This window comes from Lepisma saccharinum, chromosome 2, assembly GCF_977018435.1.
Source record: "Lepisma saccharinum chromosome 2, izLepSacc3.1, whole genome shotgun sequence".
Classification (NCBI taxonomy): domain Eukaryota; kingdom Metazoa; phylum Arthropoda; class Insecta; order Zygentoma; family Lepismatidae; genus Lepisma; species Lepisma saccharinum.
In genome coordinates, this window is record NC_139230.1 from 182,840,304 (window position 1) to 182,856,448 (window position 16,145).

At 37.8% G+C, this 16,145-nt stretch overlaps 1 protein-coding gene across 2 annotated transcripts in view; it reads right to left on the minus strand.

Moving 5' to 3' along the window:
* The window catches only part of LOC145984222 (phenylalanine--tRNA ligase alpha subunit-like), a 113,861-nt gene that overhangs the window by 50,349 nt on the left and 47,367 nt on the right, over positions 1–16,145 (minus strand). For both annotated transcript variants that reach the window (XM_083117784.1, XM_083117785.1), the window contains exon 7: positions 12,951–13,086. In XM_083117784.1, coding sequence (XP_082973910.1) covers positions 12,951–13,086 — 136 coding nt within the window. The remainder of the gene's footprint in view (positions 1–12,950; positions 13,087–16,145) is intronic.

Here is a 16,145-nt window from a genome sequence, read left to right on the forward strand (position 1 = left end):
ATATATATTTTTCCTTTTTCCTTACCAAAATTTACCTGTTACCCTAATAAAATTAATAATTCAAACCATAAAATTAAATACACGAATTGATGATAAAAAAAAAATTAAAGTTAAAAATAAGTTCTCTGTACACGCATTTCAACAAAATGCATGTCTTTAAATTGGATAAAATATTATGTGCAATATTGCATGACTCGAAATTGCAAGAGTTCATTTTCATAAGTGTCGAGAAATGCTGATCACTACTTTAGCATTGTAAAATTTCAATGTCAATATCATTGGAATACAAAAAACCGCCGACGCCAAAGATTGATGTAATATTGCTCATTCTTTAACGCTTTGAAAAACACTTTCCAAAGTGGCCGCTAGCCGAAATCATGCACTGAAGCCATCTCTGGCTGCAGCATCGGAGCGTAACTACAAGATGTGAGCAGACAAGTGAAGAACACTCATGTGAAGGATGACTTTCAATTCAAGGGGTGGTCATCAGAATGTCAACACAAAGCAAAATTAGCGTCGCCCGGAAAATACACTGTACACTAACTGGAACATGCAACGTTGTGTTGAAATATAAGTAGTTGCATGTGAAAAATATACGTAGTACATAGCACTGATTGCGTTATTAATCTTAGCCAAATTTCACTTCACATTACGTGTAAAAATACACATATATATGAGTATCACTATTGTTTTGTTGGTACTAATTTACTATTCCACAAACAGATTTCTTCATTTTTACACAAGAAACTAAGTTCCTGTAGCATTGTCTAATATCTGGAAGGCGTTTTGTGTCATGTGGGAATGTATCATAGCGGAAATTCGTGTTTTTTGTTGAAAATTTATTCTCTGATGGACAAAATAGCCTTTGGCGCGTATACCTTACTAGATCATCACGCATCGTGCTTGTGTTTTGTTGATGTTCATTGGGATGCAGTGTTTCCAACCTTCTGTGTTTCCAACAAAAAATACGAACATGATAAGTCGTGGATGCGTGGTGAATTTCATACCGGGAGCCCCACGAACTATTTCCGGTTAGGTTAGGTTAGGCACCCATAGTTAAAATTTTGTTCGTAAAACAATGCACAGTAGTAAAAAAAAATTGTGAAAAAAAATAATTACATCAGCTTTCTTCAAGAGTGTTTTTTGGGTTACGAAGGTTGGAAACACTGGATAACACAAAAAACACAAGCACGATGTGCGATTATTTACGAAGGTGTACGTGCCATGCTGTGTCATACGCAAGCGAGACAACGCAAATAAAGAAGTACTCTGCACTTAATGTGAAAAATTGACATTACTTTCATCAAAAAAAATGTGAATACACCTTAAAGAATGTTCCGCGAAGCAGATATGTAAGTACGAATGTTAAAAGTGACGAAACGAAGCTGTTTTTACAGCTGTTTGTGGAATAGTAAATTTTTACCATTGTAGTAAAATTCCGATCTCCCAGAAACTTATTTCTTCAAATTCGCAAAAGAAAGTATTTGCGGAACTGAGTTTCTGTAGACTTTAGGAAGGTCGTCGAAGTGTTTACTCCCTTCGTTCAATTTATCCGGCCGGTAAATCATATATTTTTGGATGTTAATATATCTCCGATGCACAAAAGCTGTTGCCTCTATTACCTTCCACTACGTGAATCAAATGTTCCGTCTGCTTCATGACATAACTCCCAGTCAGTCTTTCCAACCATGCAGTTTTGTAACTGTGAATAACAATTTTAACTGTTTGCCTTACCTAACCTAACCTAACCTTGCCGTGCATGGTTCGTGGAGTTATTGAATGGTTTTTGGGGCTATTCGTGCATGGTTCGTGGTTATTGAATGGTTTTTGGGGCTATCCGTGCATGGTATTTGGGGTTATCCGTGCATGGTTCATGGTTATTGAATGATTTTTGGGGCTATCAGTTCATGGTTCGTGGTACTATGTATTTTTCGGTCAAGAAGGTTGGAAACACTGCATAACCACAGATGATCAACAACGCTAGTCAACCTGTTGCCGCCAAATTGCGTGTTACTGAAGCGAAAAAACAACGAACAATAATTACTCGATATGTCGAAAATAGATAATATTTTCACTTGAAAAGCAAAATCCCATCTTAAACAATATTTCGCAATGAAGAATACGTAAGTACGAATGTTAAAAATGACTGAACATACAAGTTAAGAGACGTTTTTGGGAGATCGGAATTATAATAAAAAAAATAATCACTTGGATATTTCTCCTTTCTTCTATAAACTGCATGTTAATAAAAGGTGCATGTATGGCTTCTTGGGTGCTCACAAGATAAAACTTTGTATATGAGCATATGGAAAATTAAAATAGTAATGCACAAACTGATGTGAAAACTCTCTTCTTATAATTGCATGTATGTATCGGTGCACTTTGTAAAAACACTAAATTGTATGTTCTTCTTCTTATTCTGGAACAGTAATTGGGAATGGGAACTGTAGAATTGTAGTCCGTTGTGGGAAATTCCTTGTTCTTATAATAGTGTGGAAAATATTTGTAGCTGGAACTTGATGACTGGTAAAACTGCTGCATGTTGCCTTCGTGTGTTGTGATGCATGTTTATGAAAGCTATATGCATTTGTTTATTCTTGCTTCTTGTGTGCATGTTTAATAAAACTGGCTGGCATGCATAATACGTACACATGGTAAAAGCTTACATGTGCATGTGTGGGGAAAACAGACAATTTTTAGTAACAAATTTGGAAGTGTTGTAAAACCAAAACTGCTACTACACGGTGTTTTTCTCTCTGCTTCTCTTCTGACTGGTACATGATAATAACAGCTGCAGGCATGGTACAAAACTTTACACATGGTGAATAGCTTTCATGTGTAAAAATGGGTGGGAAACAGCAAAACACATGTGGTGGGGTGTCTTCTGTCTGCTTTGAAGCAAGCTAAGATATTTAGATATAGATATTTTTTCATGACTGCTTCGAAAAAGCTGGGACAGGGATTAAAATGAATGGACTATCCCAACTAAATTGGGGCATCTGGTTGCCTTTCATCAATGATTGTACAAACTAAAACTACCAATATTGCAGACTACTTTAACCTGCCTCTCTACACAACAAACATATTAATTTATACAAGGACAAAATCGAATATTTTTTTAAAAATTTGAAAAATCATCGATGTTATAAATGTGGCATTTTATAGGTTCACAATTAAATATTTCATAGCTCAAGGAGGTGTGGGTGGGGGACCATGGACCCTCCCCTGGGTACAGGTCTGCCAATGGCATAAAGTAATTTTGTCACCTTGTAATCAAGGGGCTCCAGGTTCAATCCCCAATGAAAGCAGAGTGGTTCAAGTCCCATTTTATGCTTTAGGTCCAACAGCAATTAATGTGTATGAGCATAAAATGGGCTTAAGCAAAGAAAATTTTACTGCCAGAAAGCCAGATTTTATAAAAAATGTGGCAAATCTATTTCAGTTTCTGCCTTAGTTTCAGGGCCATAATGCACTAGAGCATTGCCTCTCAACTGGCAGGCTGTGGCCTGGTACCGGGCCCTGGCATGAATACACCAGGCAACAAGAGTTCATTAAATCAAATCGTTGCCAAGTATTTTAAACAAATTTTATATTTGTCAACAAGCCTAGACATATACAGAAGGTCGTTCGGGATCTCTGAGGACAATGTTGGAAGGGTGATAAGTTCATGAAAACCCATGTCGCCACCAACGATCATGCTCAATTGGAAAACCAGCATTCTCCGCTATAGCCCGACAACGTAATTTCCATTACAACAGACTTTTCCGAAGAGTTATCACGTCCAACTTTTCCCACTCCTCCTGACAGGCTTTCCAGAGGCCATTGAGAGTGCGTGGACGTCTCTTTCCTAAGGCCTGTTTTAGGAGTCCAAATGCACAGAAGTCCATGGGTGACCCATCTGGCGCCTTGACCGGAATGTCGCTGTAAGGAATTGCCGGATGCCAGTTTCCACCTCCATTCGCTGTAAGAACAGACGAGTCCAACGGTAGGTATGGCTGGATGCTTTATCTTGGTGCACCCAGACCTGGTTTTTAGCTCCCCCATACAGTGCTGGGATATCTGTGTCATAAATGGGTGTTAAAACCTCATCCTGATAGTACGTGGAGTTCACCTTCACATTATTAGCTACACGGCGAATTGCTAGCTTGCCATTATAGCAGTATCCAGCGATGATCATGAAACCCCGTGGAAAACTTTCCTGGCATTCTCGATACAATGTTTGATAATTGTTTTTGTCGCGAGGGCGGTAGTAAATCGCTCGGGGTTTGTGATAGTCACTAAGGTAGACATATGCTTCGTCTAATGTCGCCACACTTTTCCATCTCTCCCCTGCAAGATAGGTCTCATAGAGCTTCCTAGCGTTCGTGCGACGTTCCGCAATGTGACGAGGCAACAGCTTGTGAACTCGCCGCTTATGCCGCATTTCTAGTTGCAGGTCCTTCTTGATTATGGTGTTCACTGTTGACACAGACATTCCCAACTTACGTGCGATACTCCTTTGGGGGGCAGGGTTACCACCTGACACAAGGGCCTTCACTTTTCTCACTATGTCCGGTGTACGACTCGTAGCTGCTCGTGGATTTGCCTGTTTTTTCCCCTGTGGAATTAGGCCCAGTCGGCCTTTGCCTTTTTTGTTCAATACCGCACCAATCCCGTTCTTCGATATCACAAAACCACGCTTCTTGCACATTCCTTTGATTTCCGAATAGCTATATTTAGCATCGGAAAGGGCTGTTACGTAGCCCTCCCAGTATGGTTCATTTTTCTTCGGCATCGTTGTAGGTAAATAGCACAACACTCTGCACACACGTTCTCGGTACTGATGTGACTCAGCATGCACCGTTTGGACGGACTGACGTTGATAACAGCGCCGTCGGCGGCTTTCAAAATCGTCACCAGAGATCCCGAACAACCTTCTGTATCACATTCCATTATTTATTAATACTTAATTTTAAGGGTGCATATTAATGTATAACGCTAAAAAAAATAGAAATTAGAATGTTCTGAATAGGGCATTGACATTTCTAAAATGAATTTACCATGCTGTGGTCTCACAATGGTTGAGAACCACTACACTAGGTGGCCAAAATACACCACCTCTTGTTCCATGACCAACTTTAGTGATCATTAAGTCAAATTATGTGAGATACACTTGAAAGCCGGAATACAAATATTTACGCCAAATACAAATGTTTTGATTTTAGTTTATAGACATAGTTCAAGAAGGAAACTATCATGAAGAATAAATTTGATTAAGTGTGTTAAAAGATGTAGCAAGATTTCTTCTTTTTATTTTGCTTTTATGTGCAAATCCAAATATTGAAAAGTGCCTCCCCAACGTGTAGTGGTAACGTCGTGGCCTTGTATGGAAGAGAAGGAGAGGGGGGAGAAGGGGGGATGATGTAATCAAGTTAATAAAACATTAAAATGCTGACCAAGGCAAACTTTTATAGTATAAAAATATACATAAAAATACGTTTCCACCCTCTAACAGGGTCTTCTTCAGACAAAATTTCACAATAATCGTCTGAAGAAGACCCTGTAAGAGGGTGCAAATGTTACGTTTTTAGGTATATTTTTTATTCTATAAAAGTTTGCCTTGGTCAGCATTTTAATTAACATGGAAACAAGGCTTAACAGTGTTACCATTGTAATCAAGGAATCCCACGTTCGATACCCAGTGGAGGCACATTGCACAGTGGTTTGGATCCCACTGTAGGTCCAGTCTCGATGATCGTATCTGTGCATAAAGTGGACTTAACAAAGAAGTCAAACATTGAAAATTATACTATTAGATTCTATTTACAATATATATTTTTGCAAAAGTACTCAAGTTATGCGAGTTTGTGTGTAGAAAAACCTACTGAAATTTGAAGATAACTATCCATTCAAAAAAGCAGTCATTTTTGCAAGCTGCTTATGTCTAGCTATGAATTCCATGTTGAAAGTTGTACTTTAAATTTAGATATGGGCATCGTTTTACAGTAGAGAGATAAATGAAAGCTGTGAAATAAGATAAATGCAGCCAAGTAATGTATTTTCATTGATTTGAAACACTTAGGGGAAAAAAGCCGAAAACGCCCAGCCAAAAAAGCCGTGGAAAAAAAACTGTTTTTTTTCCTTCCAAAAAAGCCTGTTTTTATCCAAGCACTTCCAACTCTAGATACCAGTAAAAAAATATTCTACTGACACAACATAAAACATGTAAATGTTTTTGCATGGTGTATTAGCCTCCTTAATTAATGTAACCTGGTTACTGGAAAGAATATTATCTTGAGAAAGGAAGCTTTTTAGACATTAGCTTTACAAAACATGGATATATTCATACACATAATAAATGAATTTTGCACTATATTACAGGCTAATTGTAGACATATTGAATATTTAAATTGTTGCAACAAGATACTATGCAATTAATTAAAGATGGACAAATATAGTGTACAAATCCAAGACAAAATTGCAAATGTGCTACGAACAACCTGGATCAGGGCTCAAAATAGACCAGAGTGGACTGGAATGACATTCAAGTTCATGAATATCTGCAACTTTCCATTCTGTCTTGTCAGAAATGACAACAGACCATTCCGGTTTGTTTATTTTTCTATAAATATTCTCACATATGTTTCACTACATTTTCCTAGGGATGGGCCAATATGAAATTTTGGCCGATACCGATAAAGTACCGATATAAAATTCACCAATACTGATAACCGATATTCTACCGATATAAAATTAGAAATGGTCCTTGAAGAACCTGAAAGGTTCATTGACCTCCTTAATAAATATGTGTTTCAAGGTGACTGCTGTGCACAACAAATTGCATATTTAGACATTTACTTTTTTAGAAAGTAGGGTATGGAGATTATCCATAAAAATTACAACAAAATGGCAGAATTTTGCGCTAAATTAACAGATATTTATTGCTATATCGAATCGGTAAAATAATCGGTAATTTTTCTGATAAACCAATATGCCTATATCGGCCGATACCAATAGAATACCGATTAATCGGTCCCATCCCTACACTTTCCTTTTCAGTGTGAATTACATTGTTAATACTCTTTAATAGTACATATTATAGCATTCACACAAGTTTCCCCTACACATGGAGTTGTGTCGTTGAAGCGAGGGGGCTTAGTAAAGTATGACAGCACGTATGTTGACTAAATTGGAGACATGTACGGAGTATTGGTACAGCAGCCAGCACACCACCTGCAGTATCTCTTTTTTTTTCTCTGACTTTCCCTTTTTTCAGAGATTTCTGTCATCGATTCTTCTTTGCCCTGATTAACCCAAGAGTAAAATTTCAAGTGAGTCAAACGATAATTCTAATCCTTGATCACACGCAAGATTGAGGACTTTCAGGTGAGATTACTACCATTCAAGTTTTCAGTCTGTTTAAATAAAATTAAAAAAAAATCCGTGTGTCCAATGCATTTTGTATTATTTGATGTTTATGTAAATATCTTAATATTAACTATTAATAATTTTAATACAGCACATCATTTCACTAGTTATTAATCTCATCACTGTAGTAATCAAGACAGGGGTGTAAGGGGTGACCCTTCCACATAGTACACCCAATTGTCACCATCGCTTCCACATACTAGGTGTGCCGGTTAATAATTCTTAATTTAGTCGCTGAATGGCACTGGAAGCAAGGGTTGGTGCACAGTCTCAACTGTTACGTCAGTGTGTTGCCAGGACAGTACCTGTCAAAATGCCGTGGATGTACAACCGAGGGCAAGTGATTGTGATATTGGGTTTGTGTGGGAAACATGTTGACCTTCAAACCAAGTAAGGTTTATTCAATCAAAAGAAAAATGCGAGTGAAAGCCATCGTATCCTTGTGGAAATGTACGGTGACAATGTCCTAACGCAAGACAGGTGTGTGCGTTGGTTTCGACGATTCAAAAGTGGTGATTTTGACTTGAAAGATAAAGATTGCCCGGGCCAGCCGAAAAAATTGCAAGATGCAGAATTGCAAGCACTGTTGGACGAAGAAGATATGCAAATGCAACAACAACTGGCAGAGAAGTTAAATGTTGGTCGCCAAACCATATCTGATCGTCTTCATGCCATGGGAAACATCCAGAAGGCAGGAAAATGGGTCCCACATCATCTGAACGAAAGACAAATGGAAAAGCAAAAAATGGTGTGTGAAGTGTTGCTTTCTCGGCATGAAAGAAAGTCTTTCTTCCATCGGATAGTGACTGGCGACGAAAAATGGATCAACTTCGAGAACCCAAAATCCAAAGAAGTCATAGGTTGACCCAGGACAACCTTCAACATCGACCGAAAAACCAAATTGCTTCAGAAGGAAGAGAACGCTGTGCATTTGGTGGGATCAGAAGGGTGTGGTGTACCATGAGCTTCTGAAACCAGGTGAAACAGTGAATGCCGTTCGCTACCATCAACAACTCATCAACTTGAACCATGCATTGATCGAAAAGTTCCCAGTTTGGGCGACAAGACAGAAAAGTGATTTTGCAGCACGACAACGCCTCGTCACACACAGTGAAAGGTGTCAGAAACACCATTTCTACACTTGGCTGGGAATTCTTGCCCCACCCGCCATACTCACCTTCGGACTACCACTTGTTTTCATCGATGTCTCACTCACTTTCCCAGCAACACTTCAACAATTACGAAGATGTCAAACAATGGATTGCTAAATGGATCACCTCAAAATGTGAATGATTTTTCTGGAAGGGCATCCACAATTTGACGGACAGATGGGCACAATGTATAGCTAGCAATGGTGCATACTTTGAATAAAGCATTTGTTACCTTTCTCCCCAGATACACTTGTTTTCTTTCGGATCAATTAAGAATTATTAACTGGCACACCTGGTAGTACACCCTGGACTGCATATAGCAAACTAACTAGACTGTGGCATTTGGACCTACAGCCAGTAGAATCCTTGTAGGACTGTGTGCGTTGTCCTTTGTTTTGTCCTTGCGGGTGCTGAGTGTCCATTTACAGCCTTGGCTTTTAACCCAAGTAAGGATATTTTAGTCCGACATTACAGTTATGTGATATTAACTACATTTCAGTTATGATAAGGGGCTGGACCCCGTGTAATGTGATGAATGCAAAATAGCCTAAGTGCTGACACACCCAAAAGTACAAATTCAGTCAGTCAGTAAGTAGTAAACAGACAAAAGAGACAACACCATGTTAACGAAAGTAACATGAAAGTAAAATGAAACTTTCCATTTTGAGTCCTGGCCTGAATGATTCATTTACCTCCTTAATTAATGAATGTAACCAGGGGCTTAGAAAAGGAACTGTGTATTTAGAAATACACTTCACAAATGAGGATATATGAATGCCTAATATTGCCTTTGTATTTGTAAAATTATACAAAAAATGTCAGTATATTGCATTAGTTGTTAGGCTATTTATATACAGGAAAACCTTGTTAATACGAAGTTCAAGGGACAAAAAATGTCAACTTCGAATTAAACGACTTCCGAGTTATCCAAACTTTTCAAGATGGCGCTTGTTTTTCAGGTGTAAATAAAGTAGAGTATAAATTACCCCCACAACGGATGTTTTATACTTGGTGGTAGCACAGAAAATAAGTTTTATATGTACTATATAATAATATTGTATGTTTTAAAGGAAGTGTAAAAAATGTTACACAAAATGAGAACACGGAGCTTACATGGACACAAAGATTCCAAGGAGACGGTAACACCAGTTATCGTGCCTAGTTATACAACCGGTTATGCACGGGATGCATGTTGTGGCAAAAAGTCTTCTAAAAAAACTGTATTTTCTTTCAATTGTGCAAAGTCGTTGCTCTTCCATGAAATTCTTACAATTTTAGTTCATAAGAAACCAGTTTGCACCGAGACCTACGGAAAGGAAAACAATCTCGTTTATTGCAAGAAGTGAAACTCGGAAGGATCTTGACAGTAGTCACACTGGCGCAAGCAAGAGACGGGAGATAATCGGACAGAATGAATATTGGATTTTATGTGCGTTCACTAGAACATTGTCCCTTACAGGATTAACTGGTAAGAGAAGATTCTCTTGGGAGAGAACACAACCTTTCCCTGGCACAAAAAAAAAACACATCGGGGCTGTAAATGTCGTTCTGGTTCGGCTGTCTAAAACACATCCTAAAAAAAGTCAAGTTTCCTTTGCTTCAGTTACCTTCATATTGCCCCCCCCCCTCTCCCCCTTTGCAGGAATCAGTCCAAACTCTTCCTCAACTTGCATTGTAATCCACCCTGAAAAAGGAAACACGCAACTTGCGATCTGTTTGCACCTAATGTGTATCGTAGGACACATTAAACAGCGCCACACTCGATAATCACTCTGGTTTGGATCCCACTTTTAAACTGTATGGTATATTTAGTCCTGCTTAGCTCATCAGCATAAAATTAACTCAAAACAAGCTTTACGAAACTTGCACTTTGCAAGATTCAAAACAATGACGCTTTTCCTTAGCGCTGGATGAGTCATTGCCCGGCAAGCGACAACTTTCCAGATGCTAGACTAAACACTGGCGCCAGCTGCAACCTAAACACAATGAGACTGGCTGGAAGTTAGAGCAGCAGGTGGCAGAAAAGAAATCCTCAGCATTTTAAAGATAATGCAATTGTCAAAGACCGAACTTTTATCAGCAGTGTGGAAAACAAAAATGATCCTTGCATTACGTTTTACCATGCAACAGACAATAATATGGGCAATATTTCCTATCCAGACAGCTGCATTCAAACAAGAAAGAGGGACCTGAATTCTGCAATTATCGCATTGCCATGCACACCAGTGGCGGATAATGAGCTATTGTAGTTTTTGTTCGTTTTGAAGAAGGTATTCAGAACTGGTTGCTTTATTTTAGATGCCAAAGGAAAGGAGCCCGGGTGCGCACACAAACAAGAAAATCATGGCCGAAACAATCAGCAACGTATTTCGATTTATCCGTACTGAAATACATTATAAATCCTAGTTATCGGCTGGGGAATGGGAAGAATTAAAGGGTACTTCGTCTTAACGAATATCGTATTAATGAGGTTTTCCTGTAAGTAGCAGACTTGTCAAATTATTGGAGGTTTTACAGATAAACTGACATGATACTGATACAGTATTGATTAATCTGTCCATTTGTTCCATCTGCACAATTGAGAAAAGTTGGAGAATTTTCAATCAAAAAATATCAACATATTTCTGATTTTCAAATATTAAAAATCCCAGTACCAATGTTATGTTTTGAATATCAGTGGTATCAATATTAGAAAGTACCAGTTCAATTTTAAATACCAATATTCTACAGGATTCGAGCTATGGTGAAGTAAAATGTCTCACATTCTTGCATGTATAATATGCAAATTCAATTAATTAGCACAATTATTGTGTGTTAAAATTGCACTTTGTGATTAAATTACATTTTAATGCCTTAAGTGGGTAATTTTCACATGCCAAATCTCTTCCATAGTGGGTAATTTTTAAAAATTACAATTGTTCATCACTCTTCAATGTGCATCATCTATACTCAAACAAGATATACTCCATCCAAGGTAACTGTGGAGCAGGCAAACAAAAACAAGTCTCTGCGCAAGTAGTGACATGAGACGGCTCCACCAATGAACACGTGAGACGAACAGAATTGCATGAAGTGGGGGAAAGCGACTGAAATTACCAGCCTTCCCATCAGTGTCTACTGACTCGCTCTGAGCAATAGATTTCCCTCACTTCTCTGATGCTATGAATGGCCTTGCTCCACAGTTAGCTGGGACAGGGCATAGATGTCTCATTTTGTTGCTTTCTAAAATGCAAGACTTCAAATTGCAAGAAGTCTGGAGGTCCCAGGTTTGAATCCCAGCCTGGGCATGTTGTTCTTTGTCAGTGCCCCTTCATCAATATCACCACATCTTTATCAATATCATCATCACTCATCCTCATCATCGCAATTAGCCAAAAGTGATAGAAAAGCAACCTAAAGTCCCTAATTCAATCACTTAATCAAGAAAAATGCTCATGTGGCTCCTGAATTGGCGCACACCTTGGCTCTGAGCTCAGATTATATACTCTATTTTATACAAGTGAAATACGAACAAGTCCCGTAGCATGACTGTGCATTCTAAGGTGTCATGCTTTTGGCTCCGGCTATGGGATGCACGCAGGTTCCAATCTCCTGGGGAAAAGTGTACCAAATTTTCTCCGGAGATTTTGGCCTGTGTATGGGACCAGTGGCCACCCACCATCATGAGGAAATTGGGGAGCTACAAATGAGTAGCATAACATGGTCATGGAAACCTATGACTGGGGGATTCGTCCTGCTGACCACACATCACCCTGTATCTCTTCAATGGCTGTTGCACCACAGGATATTTTACATATTATTGAAAGATACACACAGATAGCGGAGTGCCAACATGGAAGCACCATCTCCATCTTGATGTGATTATAAATAGTTAAATTTTCTGTAGCTTCTCAAGAGTGACGCCTCATTGTGGAAATATTAACTGAATAGCAGGTCCGTAGCTCGTCACATGCAGGAGGATTGAACCAGAGAATGTCTATGATGGATATATTCATCAAACCCACTGTAGATAACAGGTGGGCTACCCATTTAAAGGGTTAATGTTCTGATTGATTGAATTTGTGTAAGTCCACTTTATACAAAGATAGGCTAATAGGAACTGAACCTACGGTTTTGAACCACTATGTGCCTCCACCGGGTATTGAACCTGGATTAATATTCTGATTATGTCATGCTACTGAATAATTTTAATGGACCCTGTGGTACACTGACATGGTATATCCAATGCAATACCTATATTTTAACATTTATAACCAATCAGAACAACTTTTAAATTGCTGCACTGTTCAAACATCAATAAGGGTAGTAAACATTTAAGTATAGTGCCATGTTGCCATCTTTTCTCCTAGTTGTGGTACAATATGCCATGCAACTTCCTATTAAACTAATTACCTATAAGATCTCCAAGTGTAAGTCCATAGTCAGCAATAACACCTTCAATCTGATGAAATTCAGCAAGATGTGTAGCATCTAATGTTTCATTCCGGAAGACTCTATCTATGCTGAAATACTTTACAGGACGGAATTCCTACAAGGCAAGAAAAAATAAAATAAAATTCAATTGCATTATTACCATTTAAAATGAGTCACATAACACAATTTAAAAATTATAAAGTTGAGAACCAATGTCACCTCTTTGTCAAAATAAATATTACATTGATAGTTTTAACACATCAATGCCAAATACTAATAAAGCTTAACAGATATGAAGTCATTAATGATAACTATAAATAAAATGTTTTGTTTGATTACAAATTTAACCTTTAGCACCATTAGAAAACCTGTTGAGGACAGATGGGAGATAGATCTCCCAGCATGGCATGGTAGCAATTAATGTGCCATTTCTTATAAACTATACAATATTCTTTAGTTCTGTGTTTTTCATTCATCACTATACATATGAAGGCATGACATACTCAAATTACAAAACAACAGATCCATTCTTACTATTATTAACAAGCGAAAATTGAAATAAGTTCTTTGTTTCCAATTGTTACTAGGAACAAATATTAGAAAAAGGGCTAAAACTCCTCGACAAGGGCATTAAAAAACAATCATTTAATAATGAATAATACTTTTCTCTTCATAAACTTTTGTCTTCTCGTTTAATATCTAAGAAACTAAAAGATAAAATATACAAAACAGTAATTTTACCTGTAATATTATATGGATATGAAACTTGGTCTCTTTCATTGAAACAGGAACATAAATTGAGAGTATTTGAAAATAAGATCCTTAGAAAATACAGGGTGTCCGGATTAAAAGTATAATAAAAGAAAAATGAATAACTTGAGAAGTAATTGAGATATTTATTGGTGGTTTGCTTCTACAAGTATTCATTCATTCATTGTTTTCTGCCTAATTGGCAGGTTTTTCACTGCAATCTCCAGCTTTCCCTATTCTCCGCCTTACGCTTCGTAATAGCATACAACCCAGATAATTTAATATCATCCATAAGCTGATATCTCTTTCTTCCACGGACTTTTCTTTATTCAACCATTCCCTCCAAGGTATCTCTTAGAAGGCAGTTCCTTCTTAGACAGTGTCCTAACCAGTTTCTTTTCCTCTTCTTGATGGTCTCCAGTATAGATCTTTTTTCACCAACTCTTTTCAGTACGGCTTCGTTTCTTACCTTGTCCGTCCATTTTACATGCTCCATTTTTCGCCATGTCCACATTTCAAAAGATTCGAGTAGTTTCTCTTAATTTCTTCTCAACGTTCAGGTTTCTGCACCATATAGTGCTACACTCAACACAAAACATTTCACTAATCTCTTCCTTAGACCTATGTCCATGGGTCCACAAAAAAACCTTTTTTATGTTAACTCAAAATGTTTTTCTTACGTATGCTTGCGGCAGTTGGTACCCCGTGTGCATGCGCATAACTGCACGTAACTGCTTTCTTCATGTAAACGGGCGCATCAGTAGCCATGTGAACTCCACAGCAGAAGGTGTTCTGTGTGCTTTCTCTCGTGGAACTAAAGTCTGTTACACTGGTTGATATGATCCATATTTTATGTGACGTCACAAGTAGAAAATATGTCACTAATATTTTTATTTGGTGAAAGAAAGCGTAAGTTCCTTGTTATTCTATGTAATATTGTTCCTTATTAGTAATATATATCTTTTGTTTAATGTTTATTGTATTTTATGCTCTGTTATGAGTAGTTTAATGTATCTTCATGTTTGCAAGAGTGCACTATACGAATTTGTATTTCTAAAGATGTATAGATGTCAGTTTTGTTGATAGTATCTTTTTGTAGATAGTGAATGATTCATCTGTACTTTAATCTGTGTTCTCGAAAATAGTATAAAAGCGAGGATATCGCGTAAGAATCATCACACTTTCGCCACGGATCGTCGAAGCTTTTAAACCAAAAAAAAAAGAACTCCTCGGTGTTGTGCATACATCCTGGTATGGTAGTTCGGGGCGCAAGCTAGGCCTATGTGAACATAGGTACGCCGATAGCCATGCATTGATGATATGCACAATACTGCAACCAATCTACGTTAACTAATAAAGCTAGCCTAAGGAGTAATTTGGAAATAAAAGGCTAAAGAGCAAATATTGGCTCAGTTATCATTGCATATCTCTTGGTGTGGTAGTTCGGGGCGCAAGCTAGGTCTATGTGATCATAGGCTTGCCGATAGCCACGCATTGAGTTTATGCGTTTTAGTTGAGTCAATTCATCGACAAAGCGAAATCCTCGCTTTCATCTCAAGTATATTTGCATTATAATTGCAATGAATAAAGAATAAAACCTTTCAGTTTATATATACTGCAATAATGTGATTTTATTTCTCTGTGCTGTGAATATTGTCTTTGCCTAACACTATCCCTGTACCTGAGAGGAGTCTGTGTACTTCACCGAGCCTCATCGTTCACCGCTGAGTATTATTAAGTTAATATTAATAGTAAAATAATACGACGCGTGAAGTAAATGTACCATAGAACGTATCAAGTGGCAGCTCAACGTGTTGGCTCGATTTTGTAGTGTACAAGGGCAAGACAATTGTTTAAAGTTGAGATTCATTGTGCAAGAGCACTAAACTTTTATATTTGTTGAAAAGCACAGAACTACTTCGTTTGAAATGGAAAGAAAACATTTGCGTAGCGCAAATAAAAGTCTTGCTTCAAGTTCAGAGCTTAATGTTCCCGATTGTTGTCGGAACATTGATAAAGATAAAACCACATTTGTGTGCATGAAATGTACAAAGTTTCTACATTATGAATGTTGTGGCTTAGATGTTCGATCTGAAAGCCACGAAGTTACCGATTTCGTTTGTAAAGAATGTGAATCGTTGTCTACAAATATTACATCTGATCCATTAAATATTTTTGAAGCTTTAAAAGCCATGATTGAAGGAATTAGCAAGCAGCAAGTTGAAAGTATGGAAACATTACAGGCTGATATTAGCAAACAGTCTGAAACATTGCAGGCTGACAATAAACAGCAGGCTGATTCCATTAATAACTTGAAGGCTGATATTAGCAAGCAGTCTGAAACATTGCAGGCTGACATTAAACAGCAGGCTGATTCCATTAATAACTTGAAGGCTGATATTAGCAAACAGTCTGAAACATTGA